General features: G+C 37.7%; 1 protein-coding gene across 1 annotated transcript in view; it reads left to right on the forward strand.

Annotated features, from left to right (window-relative positions):
* Positions 1-20,354, forward strand: part of LOC100935070 (polypeptide N-acetylgalactosaminyltransferase like 6) — a 129,188-nt gene that overhangs the window by 39,526 nt on the left and 69,308 nt on the right. The window contains exon 3 of the mRNA XM_031943520.1: positions 19,418-19,639. Within this exon, the coding sequence (XP_031799380.1) occupies positions 19,418-19,639 (222 nt within the window). The remainder of the gene's footprint in view (positions 1-19,417; positions 19,640-20,354) is intronic.

Genomic DNA, 20,354 nt, shown 5'->3' on the forward strand with positions numbered 1-20,354 from the left:
CTGGTTATTGCCAAGCTGCTAGAAAAATCACATATTTGTGTGTATGTGTGTGTGTGTGTGTGTGTGTGTGTGTGTGTGTAGAAACAGAAACCTATTATGGAGCCTAGTGTAATATCATAGTTTAATATTGACATTAGCAAGCCATGTGGATTGAGGTCATGGTGGTTCATGGGAAATGATTATACTCGGGCACACAGAAATGGAAACCTGCTACAGAGATGGAATGGTACAAACGATTCAAATGAATTGGACTCCTCCACAGCCAAAGGAAAGGATCGACACCCCCAATAACTCATTGAGAGACTGCAAGCAAAAATTGTATTTTTATGACAATTGAACAGCAGGACCCAAAATATTACTGGCAAAAAAGTAATTAGCAAAGGAAGGTAGGCAGTTTCGTGAGCCGACTAGTGTAGCAGGTTTGTGTACTTCCCTTTTGGGCTACAACCAGAATGATCAGTCATGGCAGACATATTAACATCCTTCTGAGCAGAGCCAGAAACTAGAGTTCATGCTCCTGATAAAAGACTATCTCAAACACCTGGAGAATGTTCATGTTTAGTTAGAATAGGATATTCCAGTTATCAAAATCGCTTACATGTGGGAGAAAAGGAGAGATGGCAATTGGAGGCCCCTGCCCCATTGCTGATTTGTATGGGAGGTCTGGCCTGTATGAGAAGAATGCTGAATGCCATCATCAGACTTGTGTTTGAATCCTGACTCTGCTGCCTACCTGTGAGACCTTAGACAAGTGATTTCATGATCAGATCCTGAATCTCTGTTTCCTCACCTAAAAAAGGAGTGAATGGACTAAAAACTTAATTCCTTTTCAACTTTATGCCTTTATACTCTGATCTTATATCTATGAACAGAAACTGATATCAGATGAAATGTCAAGAACTGCTCAGAGATTGGAAAGACAGACAAGCAGAATAAATAGTTTTAAATTCAATTCAGTTCAAGGCTACTAGGTGGTTCAATAGAGTACTGGCCCAAGGGTAAGGAAGACATGGGTTCAAATGTGGCTCAGAAAATAGCTGTGTGACCCTGGGCAAGTCGCTTAACCCTGATTGCCCTCCAAATAAATAAATAAATTTCATTTTGTTCAATTGATTTTTATTAAATATCTAATATGCACAAAACATCGTGCTTAATAGAAGCAACTAGTAGCATAGTGAATTGAGACCTGGGCCTAGAAGACTTGAGTTCAAATGTGATCTAAGTTTTAGTGTTACAAAGACAAAAATAAAATAAAAAATCCTTGTCTTCAAGGAACTAACATTCTACTTTTTTTACCCAAATGAGTCAATACATAATTGAAGAATTTCCTTTAAGTCCTTATCTTTCCTATATCCTTAAAGTCCAACGAGAATCTCTTAGATTATAATTCTTAATCTGGGATCTGCAAATGTTTTAAATGTTATAATATATATACTTCAATATAATTGGTTTCCTCTATAATCCTTTGCATTTGTTTTGTACATAAAAACATGGGTCTGAGAAGGGGTCTATAAGCTTCCTCTGACTGCCAGAATGGTCTGTGACACAAATAAGGTCTTGCTGATACCCTTGCTCTAAAACACATGTGCAGTCCTAATCAAATCATGTAACATAGAAAAGCAGGTTAGAAAAACAAAGCTAGCATTTTTATCTTAGAGGCAATGGAGAGACACTAGTATTTATTTATCAGGAGAATGACATAGTCCAATCTGTGAGAGAGAAAAATCACCTTGGTAGCTGGGTAGCTGAGGCTCTTGGTAGCCTCAGAGTATGAGGGGGACTGGAGGTAGGGGAAACGATCATGGTTATTTTAACAGACTCTGTGAGAAGTGATGAGGGGATAAACTGAGGTGATGTCTGTGCAGGTAGAAAGAACCGTGGTATGAAGGTAGAAAAGGATAGAATTAGCAAACCAATGGATACGCAGGATAAGGGAGAGTGAAGAGAATAGTCAAAGTTTTGAAGCTGGGAGGTTAGAAAATTAGTGGGACCTTCTACAGAAATAAGGAAGTTTGGTAGAAAGAAAGTTTACCTAGAGAGATAATGAATTCTATTTGGGACATGATGAGTTTGAAATGCCTCTGGGATAGCCTGTCTGAAATGTCCATTGGGTGATTACTGATGCCTCTAAGAGTAGCTCCAATTTACCTTGATATGCCGTGCTTGGACATATGTTGTCATTAAGTTAATTAAATGTATGCATATGTGAGCTCATTAAACTAAATGAACTTATTTAAATCGTGAGCTCCTTAAGAATAAGGACAATATTTTGCTTGTCCTTAAATTCCTAGAATTTAACATAGTACCTGGTACATAGTAGGCACTTAAATGATTGTTGATTTCATGTGAGACTGGGGTTCCAGAAAGAGAGTGAAAATGGATGGATAGATAAGTATAAAGATACATAAATAGATAGACAGACAGGCAAGAAGGAAGCTAAGTAAGTAAGTAGGTGGGTGGGTGGGTACATGGGAGAATATTTGAGACTATCTGTGAATCATCTTCATTGGAAAAAAATGAAAAAAAAAAAGGAGAATCCAAGAACAGTGTTCCAAAAACCCAAAGAGTAGAGAGTATCCAGAAGGAGAAGGTAACCAAATTGATCAAATACAGCAGAAAGATTAAAAAGAAGGATTGAATTTTTTTTAAAGAGCATCAGGTTTGGCATTTAAGAAATCAATAGTGTTGTGATTTAGGAGGAAACGTTTTCATTTGCAAAGGATTTGGAAGAAAAAATTAAGTGCAACAAGTTGTAGACAGCATTTTATAAGAGTTGGGCTGAGAAAGGGAGGAAAGTAAGAGAATTTTGCTTTCAGGGATGCTCTATTGGTGACAATTGAAGAAAATCCAGGCATGTTTGAAGACAGCAGAGATAGAACCGGTAGAAAAGACGAGATTAAAGAACAAAGAGAAAGAAGCTGCTTGTGAGGATCTGCCAGAGGATAGGGGAGGGGAAGATGCACTGAAAGGTTGTATTTGGCAAGGATGAGGGCCATACCATTATCAGATCCTGGAGGAAAAGGAGAATGAGAGATAGTGTCAGAGAGTGTTGCGATCAAAAGAAGAGGGAACTCAGAGGAAAGCTTGAAGAGAGAAGAGGTTTATCTGGGAGGGGGAGGCACAGGCCTTCAAAATAAAATGAAAGGATTTCCTTACTGCAGTAAGAGCCCAGTTGATGTTAAATAACATAAATTTATAGTACACCTACTCCTCTCAGCTGTAGGATTTCCTGCAGCTCTATTTAGCATCAAATGAGTAGAAACAGATTTGGTGGATTGAGCTTGATCCTGCATGGGGATATTAGTCTAGTATAGTGACATGAGAAGGCAAAGTATTCAAGAGTAGAAAACAGTATGGCATTAAATTGGTTAAACTATCTGATCAGGATTGGGAGGGAAAGAAAATAAGATCAGCACAGGGATGATGACTTGAGGAGATACTGAGAAGTGAAAGGATTGAAGGTCACATAGAGATTTAGGAGGAAAAAGCTATAGGGAAAAAACTAAGTATACCTATACAAGAACATTAGAATAAATGACCTTTGAAATCCCCTCCAAGTTTAAATCCAAGCACAACTCTTTAATCTTAAAATTAAAAGTACCTACTGGTGACAACTTTTTTTCACCTTAAGTTTTATATAATCACTTTGAATATTTCATTATTCAGAGGCAGGTGTAGCAAATAGAGAACTGGGGTCTGCTAAACCTCGGTTAAAATTCAGTCTCTGACACACTTTGGCTATGTGACCCTGGGCAAGCCATTGAAATTCTCAATCCTAGACCCCTCTGAAACTAGAAGTTGTAAAGAAGGAGCCCACTTGTATTAGCAGAGGGAGTTTCCTCCCCTGAGAATTCCCTCTGCAAAGGAAATCACAGGTCAGGTCTAGTCACTACCCTTCTATTTCCATTATTAGAATTTTATGATTTCTAAAAGGCCAAGTACTACCCCAGTACTGCTTTCCAAAAGAAACAAAATCTCAGAACCAAGTTGAGGCCTGAAAAAATTCTCAGGACTGACTTAATAAACTAAATGTCCTCCACAAACTAAGACAAAGGAAACAACATAGCAATAGAGAATTATTTCATTTGTGTTGGAATCTTCCTGACCTCATTTGAGGTTTTCTTGGCAAAGATACGTGAATGGTTTGCCATTTCCTTCTCCAGCTCATTTTATAGATAAGGAGACTAAAACCAATAGGATTAAGTCACTTTCCCAGAGTTACCAGTGTTTGAAACAAGATTTGAACTCAAATCCTACACAATAAACCTTATTTTGTTTAAGGAGTGATGAAAGAATAGAAATTATTAATGATTCACATGGATGCTCATAATTATTCATTGGATGGCTTATGTCAGATAAAATCTATATATATATCTGCCAATTTTAGAAAGGAAGAACTCTTTCATAGTCCTCTAGCCATATTCCCATAAATGCCAGGAAAAGATAATTCTTCCCTATGCTCCTCACATAACAGAAAGTTCCAAACAATCTATCTACCTGGGGAAGACTCAGTAGGCCATGATCTCCTGGATTTATTTTGGGTAGTATTAAACTCCCAAACCACCCTTTTCCAGATTGAAACCTAGACAAGTAGACAGGGACATAATTTCTGTACTTGCTTATTTTCTCTTAGAAGTCAGATGTTAATGTGGAGTATTAACTCATTGCTCCTAATCATGCCCCAGCTTTCCCTGGTGACTTCAAATTTGCACTGCTGACTCCTTCAGTAAGACAAATTTCCCCTTTTCATGGTTTGGGGTAGTGACTGCAGGGCCCAGTTGAGAATAAGCAGATTCCAGGAACACATAACTGGTTCTTTCACAGTCCCTGCATGTAGGACAGCTGTGTATGTGACAAACTTTTCTATAGGAGGAATGAGCACTTTCCTAGCAAAACTTTTATCACATCCCAGGTGCTGCTCCAAATCATTCCTCTCAAGAGACAGGAGAATGAGCTTAGTAGGTGAATTTCAGAGATGCAGCCCCCTGGCTGAATTGGTCACACCAGTCATTATCATTCACTTCTCCTTTGATTTCTGTGTCAAACATTGAAGGATTCTTTGAACTGACCACAAACCTTCCCCACCACCACCACAGACAGCCAGGAAACACCCACAGGTCACACATGCTTCTGACCACCTTTCTCAGGGATTTGAAAGAACACAGAACAGGATGCAATGGGCAGAATGCCCAGAAACCTTAGACTACAGGGACTTCATTTACCACTGTTAATCCTCTGAGATTTTCTCAGCTTATCTCTACCAAATACCCATCAATTTGAAGATTAGACCACCAGCATTCTCTAGTACTGATCCTGTTTAAATCCTTCTCCCCACTCCTTTTTTAGTTAAGGTTTGATCTCCAACATGAATCCACCTTCTTCCTCTTTAGTCTATTGATCTACACCAATAGCTTCTATAAGACAGGAGTATGGTATAATAGAAAGAGTACTGGGCTTGGAATCAAGAGGACCTGGACTCAGAATCTGCCTAAGAAATATATTGATTGTATGATCATGAGCAAATCACCTAACGTGCCTCTTTTTCAATGTCCTTCTCTGCAAAACTGGAAATGGGTTGTAATTGATGGTCCCAATCTATACACTGCCCATAGCATCAAGCTATTTTGCACTTGTATGGAATCTGTCCTATTAGATGCAAAGCACTTTGCTAAGGGCTGATGTGGAAAATACAAAGAACTGGCCTTGACATCGAGGAGTGTTCAGCCATGATAAAGGAAAATAACACTATCACATAAAAGACAACTCCAATACACAGTACAAAAGACAAGGGACAGCAAAGAATAATTGGAAAAGGTGAATAGCAATTCAGAGTAGGGAAGAACATTATAGGGCAAGGTAATCAAGTAAAGATTCATAGCAAACTTAGGACTATGTCAATTGGTCAATCAGTCAACAATTGGGAATTTCCTATGTGACAAGCATTGTGCTAAACTTTGAAGAAAGGACAGTTTTAAACAAGTAGAGAGAAACAGAGAAGTCCCTATAGCCACATAACTAGCAGGGCTAAATGTGTTGAGGTAGAAATCCTTTCAAGAAACATATAGACCCATTTGGTTTGACTTCAGGGTTGATGTAATGAGACTGGACAGTAAGATTTGTTCCACATAATAGAAGGCTTTGAACATTAGGATAGACCTATTCATCTATGTAGTCATACAATTTTTCTTTGCTTCAAGGTGGATTATCCTGTTTCAAGTACCATTATATTTCCTGTTTCTCTATTTAATGCTTTTTTTTTCTTTTTACATTCTTGCCTTTTTGTCCATTAGCACTTCCACCAGTGGGTAGTCAACCCAAATGAGAGTTAGAGACACTCAAATGAGTTTTATTCTCCCTAAGTAGATCAGACAAAAGTTTAGCATGGAAGAATTCTGTCTTTGAATTATTTTCAATTTCCCAGAGATGTACCCAGAGATACAATCTCCAAATTACATTACTTGTCCATGAACACCAAAGTTGATATCAATTAGCAGATAATTATTGTTCTATTGGTCTCTAAGTGGACAATACAATTAAGAACATAGTTACTCTGGGCAAGTTTGCTGCTCCATAAGATTAAAAATAAGCCTCTGAAATTCCCCTTTAAAGGTCTCCATCACTCTTGCCAATATAACTATGGTATCGAGTGGAGGGCTAGTTACCTGTTTCTATGGTAATTGTCTATACTCTCAAAGACTTTTGACATGCTGAGGTCCCTCATGCCTACATTCTGAGTCCTATCTATGCCCCCTTTCACATACTCTCCTCCTTTGCAGAGACAACAGGAAGCTCAAACACTTGCCATTTGGATATAGAATTTGGTGAGACTTTCTCACATTGGCTCCCCGATTATAGGATTATTACTTGGAGAGAAGGAAAAGCTGAGACACATGACAGCCTTGCTCCCCTGCTACCTCCACAAGTTTGACTATACCTTCTGCTCTGCAGACATTCAGTCACACTGCATCTCCTTCCCTCACGCACTCCCTCCCTCCTCTCAACTCCCAGATCTTTTTCCCCTTTTAGTTACACAGACTACTGGGTCTGTACACATAGGTACTGGACCTATTGAATATATAAATCAGCCAAGTCCCCGGTTTCCTGATATTCTCATACACATCATAAAACTGATTCCCATGTTAACTACTTTTCTCTTTCCTTCAACTTATATTGTACTGTTTGCACTATCTCAATAACTTTGACTCTAAACACTAGCTTTAGTCCCTACATTTTTCTTTACTAAAATCAGCATCCAATTTCTATCATCACACCTTTGAGACTTATAGATGATACAGGAGTTAGAATGCTGAACCCTAACCCTGAGTTTAAAATTCTCCCTCAAACTTTTGCTAGCTGTGTGATGTTGGGCAAATTGCTTAAATGCTGTTTGCCTCAGTTTCTTCAACTGTAAAATGAGGATAATAATAGTATCTCCTTCCTAGGGTTCTAGTGAGAATCAAATGAGATATTATAATATTATTATTATTATATTATTTATATTATATTATAATATTATTATTGTAAAAATATAGTACCTGACACATAGTAGGTACTATGTAAATACTCATTCTCCATCCTTCCCCCTTCTTGCAAACACTGGCAAACTCCCCCTAAGATTGCAGGAGGACAGATTTGAAGCTAAAAGCTTGGCACAGAGCAGGCACTATATTATTATTTGCTTATTACTTTCCTCTTTCCCTTTTGGTCCAGCCCTCTGTGAGCTAATGTGTGTCCCTGTCTTGCACAGATCTGTTTCCTTCTTTTATGTCATTCTAAGACTATTTATAAACTGGACTGAGTGTAACAGGTATAAGAATCCAAATAAATTGAATAAGAATGCATACTCACTACCTTCATGATCCTGGATAAGTCCTTTCTGTCCCTCATTTTCTTTATAGGTAGCTAGAGCAGCTAGGTGAATAAAGTACCAGTTCTGGAGTAAGACTCATCTTTCTGAATTCAAATCCAGCCTCAGACACATACACCCTACCTTCTTGAGAAGTCATATGAAATTGGCTCTTAGATTTCGAACTATAAGGGCCCTTAGGACTCATATAATCCAAGTCATTCCTCTCATTTTTTTGTGAGGAACAGCAACTCATTTCACCCTGTTTGTATTAATTCCTCATACGTAAAATGAGCTGGAGAGGAAAATGGCAAAACACTCCAGTATCTTTACCAAGAAAACCCTAAATGAGGTCACAAAGAATCAGACATGACTGAAAAATAACTCGACGACAACAAAAACAAAGAGGTTGATTGGACTAGAGAATTTCTAAGCTTCTCTCTTATCACATAGACCCAAATTCCTGAGAAGTCATGTAGAATAATATAAAAAACATGGGACTTAGAATCAGAAAAACCTGGATTCAAATCCTGCCTCAGGAACATTATCTAGCTATGGAACCCTAAGCAACTTTGCCATGTCTCTGAATACTAATAAAATTCTATTATGTCATCAAGCTTATCAAGCTTATGGGAGCAACCAAACCAATCACAAATCATAGAATATTAAAAGACTTGATTTATTCTTAAATGTGATTTTGTCTTCAGGATTACTAAGTTTTATCAAGAAAACAAATCTCCAATTTCATGTCTTTTTAAAAAAATATATTTACCGGAAAGTAAAGACCGAAATGTTTTCTTTTCCTAATTCTATCAGGCTAGAATTTGTTACTATTTTTAAGCTATTTCATCTGACGAGAATCTGGTCAGTTTTCCTTTCAATTTTCACTGTCATTTGTGGAGAGGTTTTTTGTTTTCAAATGTCAAACACATTAGCTCCAGGGTCACCTAGTATCTGCCAGACAGAACAGGAGAGAATTAGACCCATCTACTCAAAAGCTGGGGAAAGGGGTCAAGTTATCTTAATGGAATTCTGAATATACTTGGGGGTCATTAATGTATGTATTTCAGAAACACAAAGCAAATCATATCCTGACTTTCAGAAGCTGCCACATGTCTAGCCATCATTCCCTACCTCACCACCTTGGTCTAAAAAAAATCTTTCTTTCAACTTTTAGAATTTTAGATTTGTTGAGCTATCTGTACAATACAGAGGGATAAAATCCAGGTGTGAGATTTTCAAATGAATTTCAAAAGCAAATCTGCCAGAGCACTCTTTTGGGGACAATGGGCAGTCTTGCTTTTTTTGTAGGAAGTGTTAGTCTAGTTCTTTATAATTAGAATATATGGGTAATATATATACATATATATATGTATATAATTAGAATATAATATAATTAGTATACATATCACAGCTGGGAAGTAATCTCATATCATTTATAAAAACATTCTAAGGTTCCTCCATACTTACTTTCCTAGGCAAAGTATTGTTATGCTTTTAGTAGCCAACTTTTTTAGCTATCAGTCAGAATTTTTGAGACATTTTTTCCTCTAATTACCTAGAGGTAGGTAATTCTCTGGCTTCCAGAGTCCATTGCTGGCCTTTTCTCCTTCCTACCCTTAATTTGTTTACTCAAAGAGGAGCAAATAAAGCAGTTAACATTTAAATCTTTCCATTTTAATTGATAGCAGCAGTTCAGGAGAGAAAAGATTGAAACTGCTGCTCAAAATGAGGTGTGCCATTATCTGTGGATTTTAATTATCCGTCCTATTCTGGAATCCTGTTGCTATAACTAATTGAGAGTTGTCTGTTTATTATATTTCTTCATTGAAACAGTTATCCCTATGTAAATTTACTTAGAATGAAACAAAGGGCAGGAAAATAAAATGAGATTTTCTTCCTGGTTTTTATATGTATAATCAATATAATCAATCAATCAACCAGTATATATTAGGAACTAATGGAAACTTTCAGAGTTGGTAGGTATCATGAGAAGAAATTGTGTTCATTGTCTTGCCTTGAAAATATGCTTCCTCCATATGTCAAGGATCCCTAATTTTACCAGGGTGGCTATTCTCCTCCCCCAAGAAAATGTCTTAACCCTTCCTTGTTTTACTAGATAAGTTTCATGAATTTGTTGATCACAAACCTAAAGCTAAACTCTTGATGTCCATACATATCAACCCACGTTCTCATTTTTCCATCTTAGATGAGAAAACAGAGGCCTGGGAAGGTTGAATGCTTTGCCCAAAGAGTTAGTGAGAATCAGAGGCAAGATTTGAACCTTGATCCTTTATGTTCAGAATCAGGGCTTGATTTATTTTTCCATTGCACACTCTCCCTCTTACTACAACTTGCGTCCAAGTCATGAGGCCAAAATCACTTTCTGGCCAGTTTTCTGGTGATGAACCTATCTGAACTTGGCTGGAGTGGTGCTTAAAAGCAGACTTAGAATTGTTTGCTTATTTTTGAGTCAATTCAGGTCAGCAAACATTTATTAAGTGCTTGCTACATTCAAGGACTATGCTAAGTGGGGAAACAAAAGCAAAGTAAAACATCATGCTTTCAAGGGATTTATGATCTGATGGGAAGGACAGCATACAAAGAAAACTAAGAGAGAGAGGGGTGGAGAAGAGAGAGAAACAGAGAGGGAAAGAGGGGGGAGAAATAGGAGGGGAAAGAGAGGGAGGAGAGAGAGAGGAAGGAAGAGAGGGAGGGAGCCAAGGAGAGATAGAGAGAGAGAGAGAAAGACAAACAGACAGACAGAAGGAGAAAAGAAGAGAGAGAGGGAGGGACAGGGAAGAAGGGGGAAGAGAAGAGAGAGGAGGAAGGGGGAGAGAAGAAGAGGAGGAGAAAGGGAGAGAAAGAAAGAGAGAGAGAGAATTGGAAATAATCATAGAGAAAAGATAGTACAGTTTAGAGGAAAAACTTCTTGCAGAAGGTAGGATTTCAGCTGACTTGAAGGAAGCTGAGGCAACCCAGTGTAGGAAAAAAAAAAAGAAAAAGAATCTTAGATCAGAAAACCTGTATTTGAGTAAGTATTGTCTTACTGATAGACTCTAAAGAAAACAAAAAACAGTGGCACACCTGTGTTGAAACTGCTGGTAGTTGTCAATTAATCCTATCCCAGGCTAGAAAGGAACAGTGGGATATTCTTTTGATATTGATGAGCATGGGTGGAAGCCAGGCCCTATGTGTTTGTGACTAACAGTTTGAAGAGCTGTAGATCATGGAGTCTGGACAATAAGTATAAAGACCATTAGTGTTGAATTTAGAGGGACGTATTTCCTAAGTTAAAAAGAAATAGCAGTTGGTTAATGATTCAATTGATTGGAACTTGAATGAATGTGAATGAGTGTATGGAATTGTGTGAATCCTTAGTAATTTCTTGGTCTTTGAGTTAGGTACAGATTCATAGAAATTTGTGATTCACTCTAAAATGAAAATAATGGAAGAATAACAGAGCTATGGCAAACTATTGAACTTATGAAAACCTATCACAAATTTGGGGAAAAGGTAATAGGGACAAAAATATTCCATGTTTATTGCTGGATATGGTCTAATATAGAAAACTTTGAAGTTGCAGAACTGCAATCAAATAATTTTGGGAAAAGAAACTAAGTTCATTGGTATGTAACTGGTAGTTCACTAAAGGGGCTTGGGTACCCCTTCCTTCTCAACCCTTACATGCTGTTAATAAACCTAGTTTATTGTTAACAGAGACAGAGAAAGAAAGAAAGAGAAAGAAAGAAAGAAAGAAAGAAAGAAAGAAAGAAAGAAAGAAAGAAAGAAAGAAAGAAAGAAAGAAAGAAAGAAAGAAAGAAAAAGAGGAAGGAAGGAAGGAAAGGAGGGAAGGAGGAAGGAGGGAAGGGGGAGGGAGGGAGGAAGGAAGGAAGGAAGGAGAGAGGGAGGGAGGGAGGAAAGAAGGAGAGAGGGAAGGAGAGAAAGAAAGAGAGAAAGAAAGAAAGAGAAAGAAAGAAAGAAAGAAAGAAAGAAAGAAAGAAAGAAAGAAAGAAAGAAAGAAAGAAAGAAAGAAAGAAAGAAAGAAAGAAAGAAAGAAAGAAAGAGGAAGAGAGGGAGAGGAAAGGAGGGAGAAAGAGAAGAAAAAGAGAGAGAGAAGTAAGAAAGGAAGAGACAGACAGATAGACTGGCTGGCTGGCTGGCTGACTAATTCGAAGGAAATCAGGAGATTGAAATGAAGGAGAAAATTCCAGGCCCATCCAAGGGTTTCAGACAGTGAAAATGTCTGGATCACAGGATCATCTGAGGGGAATAAGATATAAAGATACTTAATAAGTGTATGGGGCCAGTTTATAAAGAGATTTAAAAGTGAAAAAGAGGTAATTATTTTGATCCTGGAGGTAATCTGGAGCTACTGGAGTTTATTGAATGGAAGAAAGAGTGATAAGATCAGACAAGTGCTTATACATCACTGGGCTCACTCATGAAGCTTCTGCCAGACTAATTTGATCTTCAAAATCCCAGAGTCCTCAACTTCCCCCACACTAAACTCTTCCAAAAACAAGCTAATTCTGATGTGCTCCATCATTCAGATGTCAGACTGTACTAGAAAGAATCTACTCTTACTAATCTCAACATTGCATCCTCTAGACTAGCATACATTTATAGGAAACAGTAACAACCATAAACTGACTAAAACTTAAGTTAAACCAAAAACTAAGAAAATTCCTTCTGAATGGGAAGGCACTTTAGTAATGGGAAAAAAAATAACTACCTCTGGGATCAAAGGTCCCGAGTTCAAATCAATCATCTCTGATGCTTGCTATCTTGGATAAATAATTTGACTTCTCTGGACCTCAGTGTCCTCATCTGTAAAATGAGAGGATTGAACTTAAGTCACTCCTAGTTGAGGGAGCAAATTACAAGATGGATGGAGCACTGAACCAGGAGTCAGCAAGACATGAATTCAAAAGTAGGTTTGAATACTCACTTATCATGTGGTCCTGGGTAAGTTGCTTAATCTATGTTTCCTCAAGTAAAAAATGAGGATAATGATAGCACTTACCTCCCAGGGTTGTTATGATGATAAAATGAGATCATATTTGTAAAAATCTCTTAGCACAGCGTCTGGGACATAAAGGGGGTGTTTTTTTCAACTTCCAGTTCATAAATTTATGATCCTATGGTCCTCTCTTCCCTACACAGTTGCAAATACACATGTGGTTCCCACAATGACCAAGAAAGGTGGAACTGAAACATCACGGTCACCTTCTGCTTTCCAGCTACCTCTGCATTCCTTCCAATATTTAATGGCCGCTCTCACAGAACTCACCTCTACCCCCAGATTAGTTTTACATCCACTACCAAGGAGGGAAATCTTTCCATAGGAAAAGAAGCCCCTATAAGGGCAGAAAGAGACATGAAATAGGCAGCAACAAAGTTCCATACCTCAGATATAATTCCACCTGTCAGGTACATAGGAGGATTAGAGAGAAAAGGGATAAAATTATAATCATTCCTATGGCACTCTCTCCTTTCTATGGTCGTAGAGCTCTAGGGACCATGAAAATTATTCAATTAAATGGCTATTATTTTACAGATGCAAAAACTAAAACCCAAAATAAATTCCATCCTCAGCCCATTCCTAGCCACTGTCACAAAGTAAGGAAGAAGAAATCCATACTCAGGATTCTGATTCCTAGAGCAATTGTTTTTTTCTCTTACACTGTCTCTCAGACAGTAAGTTCAGACTGAGTGCCCATATATTTGTCCAGTAAGAAGTCATAACAACAAGCACAAAGGAAGGTCCTGTGAGGCCTTGAGTGTAACAGAAGGGAAAGATGCCATTGAAGGGAAATGGAATCTTGATGGAAGACACAAGTGAGCGTATTGCATTGATTAATGCTTGATATATGTTGGATGCTGCATCAGGCTGGAAATACAAAGATAAAAAAATAAAACAAAATCCCTGTCCTAAAAGTGCTTACATTCTGGCAGGAAAGTAACACATACATCTGGGGGTATCCTAATAAATTAGCCAATCATCAAAGATCTCAAATATAAAGTGCTCTATAAGCTGAACTTTGAAGAAAATTTAGGATTCTAAGGTGGGGGAAGAGAGGGAAAATAAGTGTATTCTAGACATGAGACACAGACTAGACAAAAATACAAAAACAGGGGAAAAAAGCATTGTATTGTGTTGAACTGTGAGAACAATGAGAAAACTATTTTGATTGGTCTGGGATGCTTATCACAATACCTGGCACACAGTGGGTCCTTAATAAATGTTAGTTGATTTGACCAGAGTAAGTAAAAGGGAGTCATGTCAATCTAGTCTGACAAGGTAGATTAGAGTCAATTTGGGAAGGGCTTTAAAGTCCAAGAGAATTTATATTTGATTCTAAAGGCAATAGATAGCTACTAGAGCTTCTTGAGCAAGGGAGTTTATTTACTAATCCAGCACTAACATATGTCTTGTTCTTGGTGATCAGTGAAATTTCTATTGCCATTGTCAAGAATAGAAAACAATGTTATCGGTGGAAATAACCCTGTTTTTAAGATTCAAAGATCTAGGCTAAAATTCTGACTGTAATTTTTACTAGCTATATAGCTTTTAACAAAACACTTCAACTCCCTTAAACTTTAGATCCTCTTCTATAAAAATGTAAATAATATGAACACTGCCTGCCTCACTGGTTGTTATAAAGAAATCTCTTTGTAAACATTAAAGAACTATACACATATATAAATATGTGTACTGTTTTTCTTTCTAATTTTTTTTCTTTATTTTATTTTAAATCTATGGAATAAAACAAGCATTTCCAAAACATAGTATAATAAAAAAAATTGCACATGAAACTGCAAATCTATCATATACAATTTGCTATTCCTTTTTGTGTATGTGTGTTAGGCAATTGGGATTAAGTGACTTGCCTAGGGTCACACAGCTAGTAAGTGTAAAGTGTTTGAGGCTGGATTTGAACTCAGGTCCTCCTGATTTTAGGGCCAGTGCTTATTATTCCTTTTAAATATACAATAAAGTTATCATGTAAATTTTTTTTCCTTTTTTCACCCCCCCACTCTAGTGATGGCTACCATTAGATACTAAATAAGTATGTGTATATACGTATATAGATATACTCACATAGAAATACATGTAAAATCATCTTTTATAGGCTTCTATTTATCAGTTCTTTCTCTAAATGCAGATAGTATTTTTCTTCATAGGTCCTTTGTAGTTAATTTGGATCTTTATAATAATCAAAATGATTTATTCACTAGAGTTGCTTTAAAAACAATATTGCCATTACTCTATACAACATTCTCTTGGTTCTGCTCATTTCACTCTTCATTATTTCATGCAAGCCTATCCATCTTTTTTCTAAGATTATCGAGCTCATCATTTCTTACAATACAATAGTATTTTGTCATATTCATATATCACAACTTGTTTAGCCATTCCCCAATTTACAGACATCCCTTCATTTTCAGTACTGTTTTTCAATACTTGAATAGATTTGTGCTATGATTGTCAGCTGTCAAAGGTAGGAGCTGTCCTTTGTCTATCACTAGCACATATACCAAGTACTTGATAAATGCTTATTGAATAAATGACTGATCTCTTAATGTAGATATTCCTTTCAGTGGTACATATGGCAGCCCATTCACACTGTCTCATCTCTTACCTATGTCTTTCCATAAATCCTCCACAGGAAAAGCACCCCATCCTCCAAGACTCTTGATATCCCTATTATTATTATTCATCAGAATTAGCACCACCAATCAAGATAATTTTACCTATATAAGAATCATTGATTTCTGTGTTTAATCACTTATGTCTGATTTCCATTTAAGTCCCCAGAACTAACTGCTGTATCTCCCAAATACAAATAAAAACTAAAAGAGGACAGAGGTTATATCAGCTTGGTAGTAGGAAAAGCAAAATTGGGAATACTGAGTAATAAGTACCGTTTTGTGAGACAGTGGGAGGGACAGCTCAAGATCTTTAAAATTGGCAAGATCATCTTGGGAAGAACATTTCACACTTTCCACTATTTAGAATGGGATGTCTTGAATATAAGATGATGGGGTAGGAACATGGAGCTCCATCACAATAGTCAATAAGCATTAGTTGCCTACTAGTGCCAGACACTGTATTAAGTGCTACAGATACAAAGAAAGGCAAAGAGGCTCACAATCTAGTGGCAGAGACAACAACAACAAAAAAGAAATATGTACAAACAAGCTATATACAGGATAAGTGAGAAATAATTAATAGAAGAAAGACAATAGAATTATAGGGAATAAGGAAAGGCTTCCTACAGATGGTGGGATTTTATTTGGTGCTTGAAGGAAACCCCTGGCTTGGTTTCCTTGAAACTAAGAGGCAAAGCATTCCAGAAATGAGGAGCAGAAAATGAAAATATCCAGAATCTGGTAAGGGAACGTCTTTTGTTCATGGAACACAAAGAAGCCACTATTGCTGGATCAAAGAATTTAGGGAAGTAGGAGGAGAGGAGTAGGAATTATAAGGCATAAAGATCATAAAGATCAAAGGATCACTAAGTTATGGGGATTCCATAGTGAGCCACTGAGATTTATTGACTTTATTGAATTTATAGGAAGGTGACGTGGTCCTACTGTGCTTTAAGGAAATCACTTTAGTGGCTGAATGGAAGATGGAATGGAGTAGAAAAAGACTTGTGACAGGCAGTTAGATCAACCAGCAATATTGCAATAATGTAGGAGTACAGTGATAAGGGCTTGCACTATGGTGGTGGTAATATCAGAAGAAAGAAGGGAATATAACTGAAAGGTGTTTGAAAGGTGAAATTGGAGGCCTTGGCAAGAGATTGAATATGGGGGTAAGATTGTAAGAATTCAAGAATATGTATAATTTGTGAGTCTGGGAGATTGGGAAGATGGTGGTACCCTCAAAACAAACAAGGAAGTTTGGAAGGAAGATGGAACTGGGAGGAATTATAAAAAGTTCCATTTTAGATATGTAGAATTTAAGATACCTACTGAACATGCAGTTTGAAATGAAATGCAGGTCTGGTGGTCAGCAGAAAGGCTAGGGTGGAATAAGTAGATATAAGAATCATCAGCATAGAGGTGACAATTTGATCCATGGACTCTAATGAACTCATCAAGTGAAGCAGTATAGAGGAAGATGAGAAGAAGATGGTCCAAGAGAGAATCCTGTGTATCAGCCATAATTAGTGGGCATGACTGAGAAGAAGCAATCAGATAAATAGTAAGAGAACCAGGAGAGGTACCACAAAAACCTAGAATGAAGAAATTCAAGGAAAAGGAAATAATCAAAAGTGTCTAAGAACTACAGAGATCATAAAGAATGAAGACTGAGATAAGACCTTTAGATATGACGATTGGATTATTGGTAACTTTGGAAAGAACAGTATTGTTGGAAGGAAAAAGTCAGAAGTTAGATGGTAGAGAAATGAATAAGAGGAAAAGTGGAAAGATTTCTTAATAGTCATTTTTCTCAGAGTTTTGCCACAAAGGGCAAAGGCAATATAGGACAATAACGGGATGGAAGGATCAAGAGAGGGTTTTTTTGAGGATAGAGGAATAGGCATTTTTGTAATCAAGAAGGGAGCAGTTAATAGACAGGAAAAGCTTGAAAGTAAGTGAGAAAAAGAGAATAACAGAGGGAGGGATCAATCATCTGGAAGAGACAAGATGGAATGGGATCATTTTTACAAGGAGCAGAGTTTGCCTTAGTATGGAATTTACCCTGGTGAGGAGAAGGATCACTCTTCTTGTGAGACAGGGATGGAGAGAGAGTGGCAAAGAGTATTTAGATGAGGTGAAATGAAAAAAGAAGGGAAAAGAGGGAGCTCTCAGAGAATGGACCCAATCATTCAATCCTCTTTTACAGCTGAGGAAATTACACCCATGTGAGTGAATTCATTGAATCAGATTATAGATTTGGAGCCATAAGGGAACATAGAGAACACCTGGTCCAGCCCATTCATTTTATACATGAAGAATACAGTCCTAAAGAAGTTAAATGATTTGGCCAGGATCACATAGCTAATAAATACCTGAAGCAGGATTTGAACTTGGTTTTTTGTGCCTAAGGGTCTAGTAATCTACTCACTGCACTAACAGGCGGCCTTGGGAGATATCTTGCCCAAGGTTAGACATCTAGTTAGTGGCAGGAATTAGTCTCCTGAATCCCAACTCTGTCTTTCTGCTATAACAAGCTGCTTCCTTCCCTTGCCTCAAGCTTCCCAACACTATCATGGATGCAAACATCCCTAGAAACAAAGACTGATTGCTTTGTAATCTTCTCAAGTTCTACCTTGCTTTGCAATAAATGATTGAACCCCTTATGGGCATTGGTACTGTACATAATGATGTGTCAGAATCTAATATTCTGAATATATTAGTAATGCCTAGTTATCTATATGTACCTAGAGGGAGAGAAATGAAGCTTATTTGCAGTCCTGCTTTCCCAGTTTCCTGTCTATTTACTGGAAATATTTAAGCAATTTGAGGGCCAAAAAGAAGACTTCCTCCAATTTAAATCCATATAGAAAGTCAGACTTTTACAATTGTACACTAACAGGAATATCACAAAGAGCTTTCAGTGGACATTATCATGAGCTTTACTAACTGGGATTAATGAATTTTCCCCTTGGCAGTTACACACCCTAATTTGTATGAAGTTCTTTACAAATCCTAAAACCTATTATTATGAGACATTTTCCTCCTTTGGACCAGATCTGTGATTTATTTCACTGATCCTCTATCCCTCAGAGCTCCCTCTCCCTACATACCCCTTCTGCAGTTTATAGTCTTAGAGAATTGTCCAAAGCACGTAAGTTAATAACTTGTCTAGGATCACCTAGGTAGTATGTGAAAATGGTAGAACTTGAATTCAGATCTTCCTGAGATCACAGTTCTTTATGTACTACATATTATCATTATTATTATTACCCTCAAATTATACAAGATCATAACCTGATTATGCTGTCTTATGCTACAATAGATTTAAATCTTTCATATTGTGATGTTTTAAAAATTTGAGACATAATTTCTAAGTAAATTGATAAAAGATCAGCGATAAACACTCTTGAATGCCAAAGGTTCCCATGGGAGGAGGGGGGGAGGGCTCGTGAAGAGGGCTGTTACTAAGAACGGCAATCAACTATGATTAGTAAAAAAATGAATGAAAGGCTCACTGCAAGGAGAGGCTGAGAGGGACATGATGTCATTCTTAGAGTGCTATCCAGACCACCCCCAGTCTTGGGCAGTCTAGGCAAAGAATCTATATCCTTCCCACCCATTCCTCAAATCTGCAAAAGTAGGGTGGAGTAGCACCCAGCATGAGGAGAATGTTTAATCCTATCTTCCAAAAGCCCTGTCCTAGAGAGATTGGTTAAAGAAATAGGACAAGAAAAAATGGCTGGGATCTCCCCAAATTTAATATGAAAGAGAAATCAGCATTTCCCTCAATATATCATCTCCCAAAAGCTGGCTGAGACTGTCAAGCTTCTTTTCCTTTTTCTGTCTAATTTTCCCAGGGCCCCAGTCAGATCATGGGTTGCTGAATGACTGACAGGCTTCTTCTCTGCTCCACAGAACCTAAAACGTGTAGCAGAGACCTGGATGGATGAATTTGCGGAGTACATTTACCAGCGACGACCTGAGTACAGACATCTTTCCACTGGTGACATCTCTGCCCAGAAGGAGCTCCGGAAACACCTCAAGTGCAAGGACTTCAAGTGGTTCATGGCGGCTGTGGCCTGGGATGTCCCCAAGTACTACCCCCCAGTGGAGCCCCCACCAGCTGCCTGGGGGGAGGTAAGGCACACACTGAGTACGGAAACATCTTTTGCTGCTACTCAGCACGTCTTTCCTAGACTAAAGAGGTCACATAGTCCATGCCCCTGTCTCCACCCAAGGCGAACGCTATCTCAGATGAATGACAAATATGGCAATCTCCCATGTTTCCCCATCTTGATGATTTTAAAATTAAGTATGAGGCTGCTGATGGCTCTGTGTGAGATCTCCTGCAAAATGAGGAAGTTGGAGTAGATATCCTGAGATTCTCCCATGTTGAAATCTATGATCTTATAATTCTAGGCAGAACACCTAAGCCAAAAAGTGAGGTCCATCTATATTGTTGGAGAGGTGATCAACTCCAGTGAAATGATAGATCTTTGAAGTAAATAGGAGTAAATAGGAGAAGCACAGATACAGATACAGATACAGCTGGAAGAGACCTCAGAAGCCATCTAATTCAACTCCCTCTTTTTACAGATAAAGAAACTGAGGTATATGGATATTAAAATTTTACTCAGATGTTTGTAGCCAAAGGAAGGGCGTATAATAAATCAGCTAAATGTTGAATTAGATAAAGCACAGGATTTGGAGTGAAGAAGACATGAGTTTGAATTCTTCCTCAGACACTTTATACTTGTGTAATCCTGAGCTAGTCACTTAAAAAAAAAAAATCTCTCCCTGCCTCAGTTTCCTGATCTGTTAAATGAAGATAATTCTGTTTAAATTCTTCCTC

This window comes from Sarcophilus harrisii, chromosome 6 (assembly GCF_902635505.1).
Source record: "Sarcophilus harrisii chromosome 6, mSarHar1.11, whole genome shotgun sequence".
Lineage (NCBI taxonomy): Eukaryota > Metazoa > Chordata > Mammalia > Dasyuromorphia > Dasyuridae > Sarcophilus > Sarcophilus harrisii.